The sequence below is a fragment of the Alternaria arborescens genome (genome assembly GCF_004154835.1).
Source record: "Alternaria arborescens strain FERA 675 chromosome Unknown contig_5, whole genome shotgun sequence".
Lineage (NCBI taxonomy): Eukaryota > Fungi > Ascomycota > Dothideomycetes > Pleosporales > Pleosporaceae > Alternaria > Alternaria arborescens.
Window position 1 is genome coordinate 381,278 of NW_021167860.1, and position 16,559 is coordinate 397,836.

A 16,559-nucleotide genomic window follows, 5' to 3' on the forward strand; every position below is an offset into this window, starting at 1 on the left:
TTGCGCATTGGTACTCTACAGTGAATCATCAATCACTGCAGAGATTAGATTGGTTTTCCCAGAGCCCAGAATACCACGAAGCCACACGAGCGATGAAGATGCACTGCTCTTCCAGTCGATATAACGGGGATCGTTCGTAAGCCATTGAGTAGTGCCGCGTAAGCGGTGCTTGGAATGACGGATATGATGCTCTCTGTATGGTGTCAATGATAGCCATGCGATGAAGTCGCGGAACGATTGTGCTTTTAGCGAAGTCATGATGTTCTCATCGATCCGCATGACGTCCGTTCGTATAAGCCGCTGGACGTGTGAGTCGCACATCTTAGCTAGTTGTCGAATTTCGGTGTCATGTTTAGCTATCTGCCGAAGTCTCTCGCCCTGGTTAGTCGAGAATGCGCCTTTTGCTGTACGGCCTGTTGTTCGTCAGAGAATGACGCTGAGGAGTCAAATGTGAGATTTACTAGGCGTGTTAGTTTTGAAATACTGTATGCTCTCTGCAAGAAAGCTCAAAATATAGACGTAGAGTCCGAGGACTTTGTTGCGGATCTGAGTATGAAGCTGGAAGTCCGAGTCCATGTACAGGTCTTCCATAGCAGCATATGTAGCAACTTTTTGAGTGACCATCTCAATCCCCTCGATCGTAGCCTCCAGATACTGCTTGTCGTTGACGGCAACTTGCAGCAAGAATCGAACAGCTGCCCAAGGTAAACTGGCGGCTCCCGAATTAAACTGTACGGCGATATCACCCACAGCTTTAAAATGGTCTACCCATCGAATAATCTTTGCAAGAACATCGCGCAATATGACCTCTTTGCCACCGATAGTCGCTTTCCATCTCTTCGCGGAGAGGGCTCTCTGTTGGGTAACCGCCTCTTTTGACACGGCATCGATCACACGACCGTTTCCTACGTTGACGGACGCGAGGCTTTTCCGTGATTTGATGTCCAGTTTCGAATTTGCAGTGTCCCAAAGCGATGGAGTAGGTTTGGTGTTGCGACCCGTGGCTGCAAGGGACGTAGTACTTGTCGCAGTGGCTCTGGTAGTAGCTGACATGATGAGACTACCAGCTATCGAGGTTGCCGATTAGGTGTGCGTCTGCGTTCTGTCCTGTCTAGGCTTCCAACATTTGCAAACAAATGGTGTATAGGACCATTCGACGTTGAAAAAGGCATGAAGCAAAGGTGGACGGTGGAGGGCGAGGTAACTACCTTCATAAGGTGGGGCGCAGCGTAAGCCTTCTACTGACACCCATGTTATCGTCCCCGTGTCCTCCACGGATAGCCGATTTTGAGATAGCAGCCCCCAAATAATGGCTGCGCAACGCTACCATGCAACATGGTTGCATTCTGGCATCACCAAAGTCCTCTAGGGCTACTGGCTATCAATAACCCTGCAATCGAGCAATATTTCTTTGCATGTTGGGCCTTGTACGAAGGTTGCTATGTTGCACCGACTAAGCCACGGAGCAGTAACACATGTTAACGTCTGTAGTAACACGTGCAGTCCTACCGATGAATATCGTTGCATGTCGCATCGTCGTAAGATCCAAAGTAATAATCAGCGAGGCGAAGAGTAAGGCAGTACGCCTGAGTACGGGGAAGGGCAGAATTACGTCACGCGCAGGTCTATGCCTATCTGGGTAAGGTCTATACACAGGACACAGCCGCGCAAGTCGCGTCAACCATCGTAATTTGTTACATCACAACCCTCCGCCTCGTTTTCAAGGTCCTTCCGCAGTCATAATCCAGTTCACCCAACCCAGGCCCTTTAATTCAGATCGAAGCGATGATCAGGCCGCGCATTTCTGCGAACATGGTGGCTGTGTACAGAACATGGGCGGCCTCAAGTAAGCAAGCGATGATTACAGCCCCAGGGAGCTTATACAACTACTCCGAGTTGACTGCTGTTGAATTCGTGTCATTTCCTCTTTACCTGGCGAAATAATGACTGTAATTACGCCTATCCCGCTTGTTCCTCGGAACCCCAGTCACTTGTGTGCCACGTGCCGCTTAGTCGCGAATCATGATACGACTCAAAAATACTACGCTAGACCCTTGAAGATTGCAGCTGTTCGGGGTTGCGTTCTCTGCAGATATCTCTACGAGGAGCTTGTTGTCCATTCTTTCGGCCGGCTCACAAAGGATGTTCATCTTGAAGTAACTCGACATGGATCGTGTTTAGGTGTAGTCGACTTCAACAACACCGTGCATCAATTCGAGATATTCTCCGAGCGTAAGCATAGACGAGACTATACTGCGTGTCCGATACTTACATACGGCAGGTCAACACCCAAGCAGCGAGACGCCCTTCAGAAGGATACATGCGCAACCTGACTCCGAGTCATGTTGGAACATGATACATACATGGCTCGACAAATGTACTTCTAATCACACATGTTGTCGTCAAGACCATGCGCCTCCGATGCCAAACATACTGCTGAACGTGAATACGCTAAGATTGGTGTATGGGTCGACTTGTGAAGGAGACACGCGTTATGCCGCACTGAGCCATTGCTGGGGTGCTGCAGGCACTCTTGCGACGACTTTGAGGGCAACAGTAGACAGTTTCAAGACAGGCTTGGACTTGCATTACCTTCCGTCAAATTTTCGAGATGCCATCTACGCGACCAGGCGGCTGGGTATTTCGCTGCTATGGGTAGACGCGCTTTGCATTGTACAGGATGATGCAAAGAGCCGCAGCCTGGACGTTAGCAACATGGGAAGCTACTATCGAAATGCGTATATCACATTGTCTATATTAAGCGCACACGACTCGTACGTCGGCTTCCTCAATCCTCGAGAGTCAGCCCCGACAACCAGCCTGGGTCAAAACCTTCATCTCCGCCGAGCGCGACCATCATGGAACCAGGTACTAGAAGAATCTCCGCTAAGCAAGCGGGCATGGGTATTGCAGGAACGGTTACTATCGAAGAGAATAGTGCATTTCGAGAAGAACGAGATATTCTGGGAATGTCTTGAGAGCTCAAGTAGAGAGGGAAGTGTAGAAGATGAGCCAGAAGTGTGTGATGAGGGCGGCTGGACTAAAGAGACCTTTAAGCGCTGCCTGAGTTTCTCCAACAAGAACGTCCTAGGCGAGCTTAGCAGACGCACCGTCCAGAACGAACTCTTCATGGTGCAATGGTATCGCATCTTGTGTCAATATTCTGGTCTGAGTCTTACCTACAGAAGCGATGTCTTCCCCGCAATCGCTGGGATTGCGGAGATATTCCGCGACATCACGAGCTTTGCGTATAAGTCTGGTTTATGGATCGAAGACGCTCATTCCGGGCTTCTTTGGCATGCTGAAGGATCATTGATGCCCGCGCGGAAGCCTTCGGCCACCTCCAATGCGCCTTCTTGGTCGTGGGCATCTCTGGACGGCCCAGTAAGTATGCTCTTCAGTCTTGGGTCGAGCAACATGCCTAGCGATCTTGCGGCACAGATCCTTGATTGTCAGCCCGATCCTCTACGAGCAAGTCTCTGCAGTGCGCACAATTACGACGACATTCTAATGATGAATGCTTTGTGTATCAACGTCACCTGCCGATCGAGCTCGAACGGAGATGCGCCATATAGCGACCCATATCTTCGCATGGTGATCGATATATTCGATGAGCGAGGTATCTGCATCGGCACAGGCTACTTAGATCGAATCTCAGAAAGCAACATCATCCAATGTAAGGCTATCGTCGTATCGCAAAGACTGGAACTTAGTCTTAGCCATGTTCCCATAACATATTTCCTGCTCGTTATGGAGTCGAGTTGCGCAGATGCCTGTCACCAACGGGTCGGTATCGGACAGACAGCAGATAGGATCTATGGCCACGTGCTCAACACATTGAATCTAAAGCCTGAGGGTAAGCAAAGGATCATCATTGTATAAATAACTATGCAATACTAGCCTTCACTCCTTCATATCGATCTTCCTCCGCTCACCGATAGCCCACCGATCGAATAGCATACCACCAAATTTTGGTCCTGTCTGAACCTCGAGCATCTCGTAAAACATTGCATATTCCCTTGGTATATTTCCTTCTTCAAGCCATGTTAGAAGCTCGAAGTCGCGTGAGCGAGGATGGACCACGTAGTTATTCTCCCGTAAACGGTACCTCAAACATACCTCCTTGAGGCCTTGCATTCCACTAAGTAGTGGCAGCAGATCTCCGTACCACGCGATAAAATCATCGCAACCGTCCCAGAAAAGAGTGATGACGAGAACGATTATTCGGATAGAGGCAAGATGCTGCGGAGGTATCGTTGATACAAAGGTGGATAGCAGCTTGTAGGAGTCGAATTTGAAGGTATTCTTAGAGTAGAGCACCGAGGCGGCCTCGCGATAGCTAGTAACGCTGTTAGCCACAGGTTTCAAAGTATTGAAGACGGAAGAGCGGCGACAAACATCTTCTTGCAAGTTCTCAACATTTTGGTGTCGCGTCCTTGCTCTGCTTGAACTTTCCAACGATCCCACGGTTGATCCTCGTTGAATCTCATGTTCAACTCTTCTTGATCACACAGCACCATCTCATATATCTGCAACCGCAGCTCCAAGGGTAGTTTAGCGAAAAGAGGACTTTGCGACTGGCCCTTTGCCTTGCTGTTCCACCATCTCTCTCCATCGACCGATGGAATGCGCTTCCTTGCCACTCGTCTGACACGCCTGCGGTGCTTCACATCAGCTAGGACTGTATATCTTTTGAGTTGTTTTTCCGATGGGCTGCGGGTTCGCTTGCGCATATAGTAGCAATCGCCAAAGAGAGGGCAGGTTATGAGCTTGCAACAGAAGCGAAGCGTGTTGTTGTTGTTCCACGTGTACGATACCGCATCTCTGGTCGACTGAAATGCCGTCATTCTAACGCCCGTATGCTATAGAATCTACCAGGTGAAAATTCCGGCTGGATATATGGAATGTGTGCGCCGTGATTCAGCCTCAGAAAAGAGGCGCAGTCGTTGTGGGTCAGACCATGAAGTGTGGAACCATAGGCAACCACTTTCCTGCGAAGGACTTTGCAGCCTTTATCTTTTTGAGATTTTAACTATTGCAGCCTAGCTCGTGGCTTTGAGGCAGGACAAGGCTGACACAATTGGTATCTCGTGGCTCTGCTCTGCCTGGATGCCTCAGGAAACACTCTAACATAACTGTCAGGGCTGGTCACGCTAAGCTTAGAGCATATAGGATAGACCTTAGCAATCACTGCATGGTAGCGATTCGTCTGAGTTGCAAAGTACCTACAACTCTCCGTTCGACAGCTACTTTACGCATGGTACCCCGTTGTAACCTAGCAATCCTCTACGATCCTAACAATAATTGGATATGTCACAGATAAGCGGAACTTTGCTCGTCGATTGAAGGCTCTATATCTCGCGAAATCCCTTCTCCAATGACACCACCGTTATGGATGGAAGTAACAACCGGCTGCATCTCCAGCTCGAAGAGACGCAAGGCTAGCAGTAAGAGCGATTCTTGACGATAAGAGGATGAAGTGTGTTAAGATAATGTGATATATATGCGCCAAAGCAAAGCGATGGCATTGCGCTTATCGTAGTAAGTAAACCCCGCATAGCTTCATGTCATAATAAGGCGGTCTGCTACCAGGAGGCTCACGCCATCTAGTCTACAAATGCTCTGCGACTATAGCATGTCTTCAGGCTTTCGCGTCGCATACCATTGATAGGCTAATTACTCTGGGAAGAATGCACTGGTTTAGGGTACCTAGTAGCTAAGAGTAGCTTAGGAAACATAGGATCTCGTCTACAAACCTACATTAGGACCTGCAAGCTCCACGAAGCTGCCCACAGTTGATAAGAAAAAGAGACCAAAGTTTCCATTCTATGAGACGAAGACGAACGCTCAAGTCACTGAATCGTAGGAGCGCAAAAAAGAGCCCAGCATCCGGGTTGCCCAACTTAGCAACCCACAATTTCCCCGCCCCCGCAGACCTAGCCTCGCCTCATTCTCCACCCGCCAACTCCACCAAACTCACTCACACGGAGCCACTAGGAGCCGGGCATACGGGAATTACGGAGACATCTCCTGATATCGCGACACCCCAAGCCCCCGCATCCGACCGCCCAAGCGGACGCGGCCCTCCTGTGCGAGCCGCTACGCCACATGACGCCTGCAGATTCGGACTGGGCAAGTAGATCCAGAGCTTGTGGATATGTACATAGCAAGCGGCACAGCTGGTTACTGTGGGTACCTCTGCATCACATGTACAATCGGCCTTGGGGCTGTGCGCAAAGCTTCCGAGAAGCGGGACCGAGGTCACCAGTAGAAAGCGGAGGTCATGTCTGCCATTGAAAGCGCATTCGTAAATACGGTAGTTGCTCGTGAGGAGTGCAACGCTTCTGCTGAGTTATGGGCTTACCAAACTGGGGGGACACAGACAGAACAAAGACTTACAGCATGCGCGCAGCACGATACTACGGGAAAGAAGATATCCGGATTGAAGATGTGGAGGAGCAAAAGTGTGGTACGGGACAAGTCAGGGTAAGTGGTTTGAGTTTCCAGGGGTTGCCCATACGATAGCTGATGATGGGTAGGTCGCTCCGGCCTTCGTAGGTATCTGCGGTACCGATCTCCATGAATACCTCGGCGGACCTAACTTCGCACCGACGACACCGCACCCGTGTACGAATGAAACCATTCCCATCACCTTGGGACATGAGTTCTCGGGGACTGTTACGGAAGTGGGATCGGATGATTCGGGCTTTACCGTGGGCCAAAACGTTGTTGTCCAGCCGACGATATATTGTGGGAAGTGCAATGCATGCACAGCTGGCTCCGAGAATGTATGCGAGAACGGCGGCTTCATCGGGCTTTCGGGAGGAGGTGGCGGCTTGAGCGACTCCGTTGTTGTGCCTGAGGGTGCGGTACTAAACTTGCCCAGTAACGTACCGCTTGATGTCGGCGCGCTGGTAGAACCTCTTGGTGTCGCATGGCATGCTGTCTCCGCTGCTCCACTGACACCAGATTCCGTCGTCATGATTCTTGGTGGTGGACCAATTGGGCTCGCAATTGTCCAATGTTTGGTGGCACTAGGCACAAAGAAGATCATCATGAGCGAGGTATCCGGCGCACGGCAGCGCTTCGCGAGAGAATTTGGCGCTCATCACGTTCTTTGCCCTAAGACGTACGATGTTGTCAAGATGAGTAAGGCTCTTAGTGGTAGGGATGGGCCGGATGTGGTTTTCGATTGCGCCGGGGTACCAGCAAGTCTCACGACCGCTTGCACAGCAGTAAGGGCTCGGGGCACGGTCGTGAATGTCGCGATCTGGGAGAAAGAGGTGCCTTTCAACCCCAACATGCTTGTGTTCCGAGAGGCGCAGTACACAGCCGTCTTGGGCTATCAAAGAAAGGACCTCGAGGCGGTTATCGAACATCTCGCTGCTGGTAAGTTGTACCCTGAGAAAAGCCCACTACACCCAGTCGCTGACATGTGCGTTTTTTAGGTACCTTGAAGCCTATGAATATGATTACGCGCAAGATTAGTCTAGAGGATCTAGTAGAAGACGGGATTAAAACCTTGATCAACGACAAGGAGAACCATGTCAAGATTCTGGTAGAAGTGGGAGGCATGAGTCGCATAGACTCTGCTATCCATTGATGCGGCAGTGTTGTAGGAATGGAAGATATTTAATAATGCTACGACTTAATCAAGATGCTTGGGCGGGGTTCTGAGCATGGTGACCATCTCGGTCCGCACGCTGCTCCGCTTGGACAGCTGCAGCTTCCAGGGTCCAAGCATGCCGTCACTTCCGCAAGACCAATCCACGTCTCTGGGCAACACCAAACATGCCACTATCGACTATCGTGACTTTGATCGAGGCACTGCTCCATGCTTTCGTACCATCGATATCTTTTGATCGCCATACTAATGATAATGATCTCGCTAACCCTAGGCTCGACGGGTCGCCGCCAAGCGTCGTATACGGTACGGTGCGGCTGATGCTCATCTGCCGTGGCCAGCCTTGGGCGCAGCCTTGGGACGTCTCTTGTCTGCAGGAGAAGCACTCTGCTTACGCTCGAGGGCTCACCGAACTCAACTTGTAGCCACCATGGTGCAATACAACCCAATGCCTTCGCCAGGGCCCTATGTCCCTCCGGGTCAGGGCACTCCAGCACAGCAGCAAGGCGCCCAGCAGCCACCAAGCTATCAGCCCAATGCAACGACTTATGGAGGACCAAATCAATCTCAGAAAGGAGTTGCCGGATTCGGCCAGATGATGAATCAGCGGCTAGAGCAGGCGGTCACGACAGGCAAGCCAATGTTGAACAAGCTGGGCAAGACTATAAGCTCAAAGCTAGGAAACAAGCCTCCAGGAGGCCCACCCCAGCATCTCCAAAGCTACCATAACTACCAGAGCCATTACGGACAGCAGAACCAGACCCAATCGTACCAGCAACCTCAGGTTCAAGCCTTCAGTCCCCAGTCGCAGTCGCAGCAATGGGGCCAACAGCAGCATCAACCCCCATCTCAAACGCCGACCGCCTACCCCTCCTCGCAGCAGTCTCCACACCAGCAGTTCAACAACCAGACGCCCGTGTCAGGTCACTCGGCACAGAACAATTACTTCCCACAACAGACGAGTCAAGCGCCCAACTACCAATCTTACGCGCCGCAATCGCCGCTCGCTGGCACTACACAAACAGCATGGCAATATGGTCCGGAGCAGACGCAGGCACAAGGACAAAGCGGGCAGGGGCAGGCTCCGTCAGGTCAGCCTCAGGCACATGGGCACAGCCAATATGTTGGACAGCAGATGGGCGTAGCTGGAGGCTCGTATGTCACTCAACATACACCACCTCCTCATACCTCGAGCATGTCTCCGGCTTTACCTGCTCAGCATATGCAGCCACAGTGGCAACAGCCGGGTAGCACACAGCTGCCCCCGGCAAGTACCGAGCAGCAATCGGGCATTCTCCCGCCTCCCTCACAACAGAACGTTCCCGCGAGTCCACCGGTTCATACAACGTATCAGCACCAATGGAATAGCCCGTCTCCAGTTGGCTCACAAGGACAGGGACAGTCGCAGCCACTGCCTCATTCTATCAGTCCTCCACCTACGCATCAGACGATTGCATCACCTCAAGTGCCGCCAAACAAGCCTGTCCAGTCAAGCGATGCAGCACTGCACTCGACGCCAACAGAGTTTATCGCAGAGCTTCCTGCGGAGCTCCCGGCAGATGTTGGAAGCTTGAGTCTTGGAGAGTCGAAGTCGCAAGAGGCTATTTCTGGTTCGCAATACCAAGCCTTTCGTCCACCCGTGTCGCAGAGTGGATCGCCCTCTCCTGGGTTTACAATTCCTCGTCGATCTCTTAGTGCCAGTACAGTACCAGTTGCCGACCCATGGAGGTTTGTGGATCCGGCAACAGAAGTTCCAACACGCGAATTCTATATCCTGGCAGACTTGCTTTTCGATGCTTTGGATCGGAAGTTTGAGCCTAGAAACACGGGCCTCTTGGAAGCACCAAAGATCATCGGAAGCTGGGTAAAATTAACAGAAGACGCGTGTCGTGAGTGTTACAGTTGTCGAAACATGATACAGTGCTGACGTGAAGTCAGGTCTTTTTTCATATAGGTCCTACAGCGCGTTTGCAAAGTTGTGGAGTCTTGAAGGGATCCCACACATGATGGTGCCCTGCCAACCTGACTTGGCACCAAACTGGAACTTCAACCAGCACTCGCATGCGCAAGACGTAAAAGTAAAAGGTCAAGTGCCGACAGCCACGACGGCCTACACGACGTACATGCCAGCTCTAAATCGGGCGGGATGGTACAAGTTCTTCTTCCTTGAAGTGACGCATGCACCAGAAGACATCGATGATCTAATACCAGCACTATGCGCAGATACTTACAAGCCGGGGATGCTGAACCAACCCGACCTGGACAAGCGGGACAAGACAGACGTCCCTGCGCTACGGGCTAGAGCTGCGGAGATACAGACGTATGCGATTGGGCGTGTTTGTGAGGAGACCAAGGTCGCGATGGCGGTCGACCCAGATGTCCCTCTGGCGCACACGCACCCGACTGCGACAGCTTGGGGAGGCGCGCAGACGTCAGCAGAAGACATGACCGACATGGCTGTCCGTATGCACAAGATCCAGTCGGAGCGGCAGCAGAACGACATGGCGGCTTGGACGATGCTGGGGATGCAGCCGAAGGGCTATCCGGGCGGTGGTTATGGTAGTCTAGTGTAGAGCGGGCAATCGATAATGTTCAATGCGAGTGGTGTTGCCGCTATCCGTAACCGCGACAGCTACCATGGTGCGACGGGATTGAAAGCCGGTTTGGTTGTTTGCCCAGGTCTTGTCCTTGCAGTGCCCAGATTGGTTGCAGCTTAGTGGCCAGTTGTTGACAGGCGCAAGTTCCAACGTCGGCGGCGGGTTCCTGCACTGGCGCCGACAACGGACATAGCTCGTACAAGGCTATGGAAAACACAACAACGCGTGGTGTAGTTAGTGCGGCCTCGTATTTTTCCCCAGGGGTTCCATCTGCGTCATCCCTATCAATCGCATGTTTCATCTCGGCAAAGCGATTATGATCTCAACGATAAACATGCAATCTACGCAGGGACCCCAAACAGCCTGTCCGCGCGTTGGGCCTTTCCCGATGCGGCCGTCGATCTGCAGGTACAGCTTGCTTTTGCGTCTCCGGCCTTGCTTTGTGAGGAAGCCGCGTCGTGGGTTGCACCAACAAATAAGTCCAGGCTGGGGCTCGCGTCCAGCCTCTTATCTTCTCGACTCCCACCGCCGCTCTTCTTAACTCATCCTTTACGACTTTACGAGCACTGCACTGTTACGAGTAATACTCACGAGTAATACGATACCATAGCCTGTTATACCTTGTCAGAGATCCTCGGAACTTCACGATGCGCGCTTCCACCATCATCGCTCCGCTTTTCTTCGCGTCCACAAGCCTCGCCCAGGCTGTCGAGGAGGGCATTGCGCCCGATGCTCCTGCCCCCGAGGGCTGCCTGACTACCGTCGAGACGCCCTTCCGGATTGGCACACTCGAGAACCCCGACCTGAGTAAGCGCGAAACCGCTCAAGAAGTACGTTACCCTCCTAGCAAGCGGCCAATGCACAGCATACTGACGTAGCACCCCCAGGCATCAGATGGAGACCTCCTCTGCACCCTCGAGGACGGCATCCTGCACGACCAATACGGCCGCACCGGCTCCATTGTCGCAAACCAACAATTCCAGTTCGACGGCCCACCCCAAGCCGGTGCCATCTACACAGGCGGCTTCTCAGTCTGCGGCAACGACTCGCTTGCCATTGGCGGCAGCACGCGCTGGTGGCGCTGCATGAGCGGTGCCTTTGGCAACCTGTACGACCAGTCCATCGGCGCCCAATGCCACGAGATCCGTATTCAGGCCATCTACGATGAATCCGCGTCGGCGAGCAGCAGTCGCAGCAGCAGCGAGGCCATGGCAAGCAGCACCATGAGCAGTGCCCTGTCTGGATCCACTAGCATCATCTCCGCCAGCGAGACGAGCGGCCTGACGAGCGAAAGCAGGACCATGACTGGAAGTGGCTTCTCGACTGCTACTCCCTTCTCCAACAGCGCGACTGCGACTGGCTCCGACAGTGCGGATGCCACTTCTACCGGTGATGCGGCTGCTCCTCCTGCTGAGGGAGCCGCTTCGTCCGTGTCCATGGCTCCTTTTGCCATGTTTGGCGCGTCCATGGTCTTCCTCGGCGCTGCTTTGGTGCTTTAGAGCGTAGCATTATACCATTGAGCTTCTTCGGAGCTTGTTCATCACTCGCACATTGCATGCTGGGCGGCGCTTGGCCCCCTTGTTTATACCTACTTGCATGGTATTGCATCTTTTTGTACTACCCGTTTCGACTTGCATTAGCGAGCATATGATGCCATGGCGCACACACACAACCGGCGCATGTTGTCGCCGTTATTTTGGATAGCTGGCCAGCGCCATGATTGGTGGTAGCATTGGCGCATTTTGGATTGGGAGTTTTTTTTCCTACGGCTTTGACGAAAGAGCATGGTATTCCGAGATACACATGGTTACGCAGTCGGTATACGGAGCTTAGATTAGAATCTAAGCCTTAATCATAATACTTTACACACATTGGTTGTTGGCCTGATATTCGAGAGACTGTGTAGTGAATGGGTGTACGTTCTTTTGGGTTTCAAGCTAGCATGGTACGTGACTTCCAACTCGCAACTGCTGTTGATGTAGTTGGAGGATGTCCTGACTCTGTGTTGCTCGATGCAACGAGGAAAAGGTGAGAAATATGATTAAAGATGTACATCCAGGCAAAGAGAGTCTGACAAAATAGGTCGAGAACACACGACCAGCGCGCACTGAGACTCATCATGTAATCAAAAGTCACTGCCCAACTCATCAAACCCGTCCTCGGGCGCAGCCATGGCCTCGCAACTCGTCTCCAACAAAGCCCGAACCTTTTCCATAACCTCGCTCTGTTGCTTCCATCTCGCAACTTGACACTCGATCCGCACTCTCAGCTCATCAGACCAAGCAACAGGATTCCCAGGCACGTTTTTGGCATTGCTAATCATGGACGGCAGGAGCATAGTAGTCTGGAAGCCAGGCATGGACATGTATGATTTGAACTCGGTGTAGGTGGCGTCGAGGGAGCGGAGTTCAGATTCGAGAGATTGGTAGGTGGCGTGCAAGGATTGGAGGTAGGTGAGTTGGGAGGGGGATAGGGAGGCTGTGCGGCGGAGGAGGAGGAGCGTGCGGATTGCGTCTTCTTCGATTTGGGAGAGGCGGGATGTGTGGCGGTCGGCTGGGGTGTTGAAGAGAGGCGTGAGGAAGCGGAAGGCCCAGCGGATGGTGTTGTCTTCTTGGGCGGAGGTTAGGGAGGCGAGGAGACGTGCGCGACGGATGGCGCGGAGGCAGTCTTCGTGGTGGGAAAATGTGAAGGGGGAGTCACGTTTCTATCAAGTCGTTAGTTGGGGGATCGGTACATAGAGAGATGTGTGGGGGGAAAACAAACTTGTTCCATTAGTACCCGTAGTGCTCGTTCTGTCTTGAGGAACCGGACGAGCATGTCTTTCCATGCTACTCGAACAAGGCCCGTCCGTAGGTCCACATTGAAGTCGAAATGTAAGCGGTCTTTGTCGAGAGGGAAGTCGAGGTCTAGGACAGCGTGATCCAGTCGGATACACCAGCGCAGTTGACCGAATTGTTCTTCTTCCCGTAGCAATGCCAGTCGGCCAAGCACGCCATACCACCGTGGCTCGACGTCGTTGATCGTGTCTCCCGGCCTTGTCTCTAGGCCACACATGGTTCTGAAAGCGCGATACCATTCCTCTTTAATCTTGAAGACGGCATGTTTATTGCTCCAAATGGGTCTCTTGTCTTCCAGACACTTTGTGTCCTCTTCAATTCTTAAAAACCCCGCTTCAAGCAAATGCACAGCTTCGTGTTCCTCCTCATCCAGATCTTCCATGAACGGGCCGTGTCTTGGCCCCGTATATCCCACCAGCTGCGTCCTCTGCAGACAGTGGTACAGAACACGGCCGTCGAGCGCATCGCGAAACCCACGACACACTAGCCGCCAATCGAGGATATGATCGACAGGAACGTGTTCGAGAATCTGGAGTAGCAGTTCTGCGGGGAGGTGCGCTAGCGTTGGGTTGCCATTGGAAGAGCAGGGCGGCGCTTGGCTCGAGTCGATCGAGGAGATGAGGGCGGCGACATCGTCTTGTGTGAAGCCTAGCTGGATGTGGCGCCTCAGATACGGGGGCAGGGCATCGTCACTATGGCTGCGAGGTGTCGAGCGTGGCGCATAAGGTAGCTTAACGGGCGCGCTAACGCGCCCGGGTGACTGCGACATTGACTTGGGTGGAGATGCGGGGATGGGGATGGTTAGGGGATGGTGTGCGTTTTAGTCTTGGCCGTACGCGCGCACGTGTTTCGTGTGACACGAGTGAACTATTGCTCTGTTACACGACATGTGTGTTGATCAGGATAAGAATTTAACTACAACCGAGAGCAGGTTGCGCGAGGGTGCGATTCGGGGGTATAGGGGCTGTAGCGGAACTGTGCCACGCTCTCATTATGACCAGACAGTCGGGCGACTCCATCACATCCTCACCAAAGCACGATACGCAATGGATGATTTCTCCACACGATCCGACACTCCGCGACTTCACGGCTCGCTCAGCAATGCGCATCCTGGTCTGACCTTGGAAGCAGGAAGAGTCCCGCGTATGCTCGGCAATTCAATACTAATTCCCAAAGCGGAGAGGGTGGGTCAGGTCTTAGCCGCCGCTTTAGCCCCAGCGGTTTGCCCCAAGTGGGGTACACACATGTCCATCTTAGTTGTCGACGAATAGCCTCGAGTATGTTGCGGATATGAACAGCCTCTCGACTTCCTTTGCAGCTTTCAGAGGCACGAGGGGAAGATTGCCGCGTCTTCGCAGTAGTACATCTCACCATGGCTTCCTCCCAATGCCATGCTCGCTCAGCGCCTCCTCACCATCTTCTTCGTATCGACAGAAGCACTGATTCCATCTCAACATGGCTCCTGCAGTCCGTCGACCAGTCCGCATTGGCGGTGCCTCAGGCGGCTTCTCCGATCGCGTCCGAGCAATCGCATCTCTGGCGAAAGACGATGTCGATGTCATAGTAGGAGACTGGCTCTCCGAGATGACAATGACCATGCACGGCACCGGAAAGCTCAGGAATAAAGAGCAAATGCTCCAAGCACGTTCTTTCGAAGAGAAGCTCAACTATGCCATGTTTGCTGAGAACTTCATGGACTGCTTTACTCCCGCGATTCAGGATATTGCTACCCGCGGCATCAAAGTTTGTGTCAATGCCGGCGCATCGGACACGGAGCTGCTGGCTCAACTCGTGGATAAGACATGCAAGGAGGCTGGTTATCCGTTGAAAATAGCTTGGATTGAAGGTGACGATGTTACAGGCACTGTCAAGAGCATGTTGGACAAAGGCGAGGGGTTCAAGAGCTTGATGCATGATAAGTCGGTGGCCGAATGGGGATTGGAACCTGTTTGCGCTCAATGCTATCTTGGAGGTTTGGGTATCGCGAGAGCACTAACCGAAGGTGCTGATATTGTCATCGCGGGTCGGGTTTCAGATGCTTCACCCATCATTGGCGCTGCAGCTTGGTGGCATGAGTGGACAAATGATCAGTTCAACGAGTTGGCTGGCTCTCTTGTGATTGGTAAGCCATCTATCCTTGTCCTTGTATGCTATACTAAGTGCTCAAGGTCATCTTCTTGAGTGCGCCGCGTATGTATCCGGGGGCTACTGCTCAGACTTTCGTAGTCTGCTGGCACAAGGCAAGCACATCAATATGGGCTTCCCTATTTGTGCCATCGACAACAAGGGGGAGGGTGTAATGTACAAGGAGAAGAACACCGGCGGCTGCATGACCGTCAACTCTGTGACTTCTCAACTTCTCTACGAAATTCAAGGCCCGCTATACTACAATTGCGACGTGACCGCCGACTTGACAGACATCAAGATCGAGCAGATTGGCGAAGACCAAGTCAAAGTATCCGGCGTCAAAGGCCTCCCACCACCGCCGACAACCAAAGTCGGCATTACAGGCTTCGCTGGGTGGCAGGCCGAATACCACATCTACCTTGTCGGACTCCACATCGAAGAGAAATGCAAATGGATCGAAGAGCAAATCCGATACGAACTCGGTCCCGAGCTCATCAAAAAGTTTGACGTCCTCAAGTTCATGCAAAACGGCTCCTCGGTCATCGACTGCCGCAACCAAGACGTTGCGACAGTGGATTTCCGCGTCTTTGCTCAGTCCAAGGATAGAGAGCTACTTAATATGCGTAATCCCAAGGGCTTCTTCCGCATATCCATGGTCAACTTCTTAATGTCCTGTCCCGGTGCCTCATTAGGCAACGACGTCCGACAGGCAGAAGGCAAACCATACTACGAGTACCATCCCTCTCTCCTCCCCCAATCCGCGGTAAAGCAACTTGTCCATTGTATCTGGGACGGCGAGACATCATCTGGCTTCCAAGACGGCAAGAAAACACTAGACATCCCCCTCGCACCCACATTCCAGGATTATCCCCGCCAACAACCCTCCTATGAGACACACTCCCCCATACCCCTTGCGCACTTTGGTCCTACCGTACGCCTCCCTCTCGGCTCCATCGTTCTCGGCCGCTCTGGCGACAAGTGTTCAGATGCCAATGTCGGATTCTTCGTGCGCCACGACGATGAATGGGAGTGGCTGCGCAGTTTTCTTACCATTGATAAGATTAAAGAATTACTGGGTCCTGAGGAGTACAAAGGGAAAAAAGTTGATCGGTTTGAAATGAAGAATATAAGGGCTGTGCATTTCTTGTTACATGACCACTTGGACCGCGGGTATGATGCTTGCAGTACGTATGATACGCTGGGGAAGAACGTTTGTGAGTATTTGAGGGCGAGGAGCGTGGATTTGCCGATGAGGTTTGCGGAGAGGGGGGTGTTGTAGTAGAGCCGGTGGCGTAAGATGCATTTCGGTCGTTTTGCACATGGGTGGAGCTTATGAACGATCAGGACGCGTACGTCAATAAGGGCTAGATGGAG

General features: G+C 52.5%; 8 protein-coding genes across 8 annotated transcripts; 5 read left to right on the forward strand and 3 right to left on the reverse strand.

Moving 5' to 3' along the window:
* Positions 1–444: 444 nt before the first annotated feature.
* Positions 445–1,053, reverse strand: AA0111_g2797 (hypothetical protein; the record flags this gene model as incomplete). The annotated part of the gene is made up of 1 exon (XM_028648607.1): positions 445–1,053. The coding sequence occupies one exon, from the start codon at positions 1,051–1,053 to the stop codon at positions 445–447; it is 609 nt and encodes a 202-aa protein (XP_028509444.1).
* A 1,662-nt stretch (positions 1,054–2,715) lies between these two features.
* AA0111_g2798 (hypothetical protein) lies at positions 2,716–3,882 on the forward strand (the record flags this gene model as incomplete). The annotated part of the gene is made up of 1 exon (XM_028648608.1): positions 2,716–3,882. The coding sequence occupies one exon, from the start codon at positions 2,716–2,718 to the stop codon at positions 3,880–3,882; it is 1,167 nt and encodes a 388-aa protein (XP_028509436.1).
* A 21-nt stretch (positions 3,883–3,903) lies between these two features.
* Positions 3,904–4,490, reverse strand: AA0111_g2799 (hypothetical protein; the record flags this gene model as incomplete). Its single annotated transcript, XM_028648609.1, has 2 exons — positions 3,904–4,339; positions 4,399–4,490. 2 exons carry the CDS (start codon positions 4,488–4,490, stop codon positions 3,904–3,906), a joined length of 528 nt encoding a protein of 175 aa, XP_028509437.1.
* Positions 4,491–6,402: 1,912 nt separating this feature from the next.
* Positions 6,403–7,603, forward strand: AA0111_g2800 (hypothetical protein; the record flags this gene model as incomplete). The annotated part of the gene is made up of 3 exons (XM_028648612.1): positions 6,403–6,486; positions 6,540–7,389; positions 7,449–7,603. 3 exons carry the CDS (start codon positions 6,403–6,405, stop codon positions 7,601–7,603), a joined length of 1,089 nt encoding a protein of 362 aa, XP_028509453.1.
* A 451-nt stretch (positions 7,604–8,054) lies between these two features.
* Positions 8,055–10,197, forward strand: AA0111_g2801 (hypothetical protein; the record flags this gene model as incomplete). Its single annotated transcript, XM_028648613.1, has 2 exons — positions 8,055–9,513; positions 9,563–10,197. 2 exons carry the CDS (start codon positions 8,055–8,057, stop codon positions 10,195–10,197), a joined length of 2,094 nt encoding a protein of 697 aa, XP_028509454.1.
* A 671-nt stretch (positions 10,198–10,868) lies between these two features.
* On the forward strand, positions 10,869–11,720 carry AA0111_g2802 (hypothetical protein; the record flags this gene model as incomplete). The annotated part of the gene is made up of 2 exons (XM_028648614.1): positions 10,869–11,051; positions 11,109–11,720. The coding sequence occupies 2 exons, from the start codon at positions 10,869–10,871 to the stop codon at positions 11,718–11,720; spliced, it is 795 nt and encodes a 264-aa protein (XP_028509455.1).
* Positions 11,721–12,346: 626 nt separating this feature from the next.
* On the reverse strand, positions 12,347–13,827 carry AA0111_g2803 (hypothetical protein; the record flags this gene model as incomplete). The annotated part of the gene is made up of 2 exons (XM_028648615.1): positions 12,347–12,925; positions 13,000–13,827. 2 exons carry the CDS (start codon positions 13,825–13,827, stop codon positions 12,347–12,349), a joined length of 1,407 nt encoding a protein of 468 aa, XP_028509456.1.
* Positions 13,828–14,513: 686 nt separating this feature from the next.
* Positions 14,514–16,464, forward strand: AA0111_g2804 (hypothetical protein; the record flags this gene model as incomplete). The annotated part of the gene is made up of 2 exons (XM_028648616.1): positions 14,514–15,180; positions 15,227–16,464. 2 exons carry the CDS (start codon positions 14,514–14,516, stop codon positions 16,462–16,464), a joined length of 1,905 nt encoding a protein of 634 aa, XP_028509457.1.
* Between the last annotated feature and the right edge of the window lie 95 nt (positions 16,465–16,559).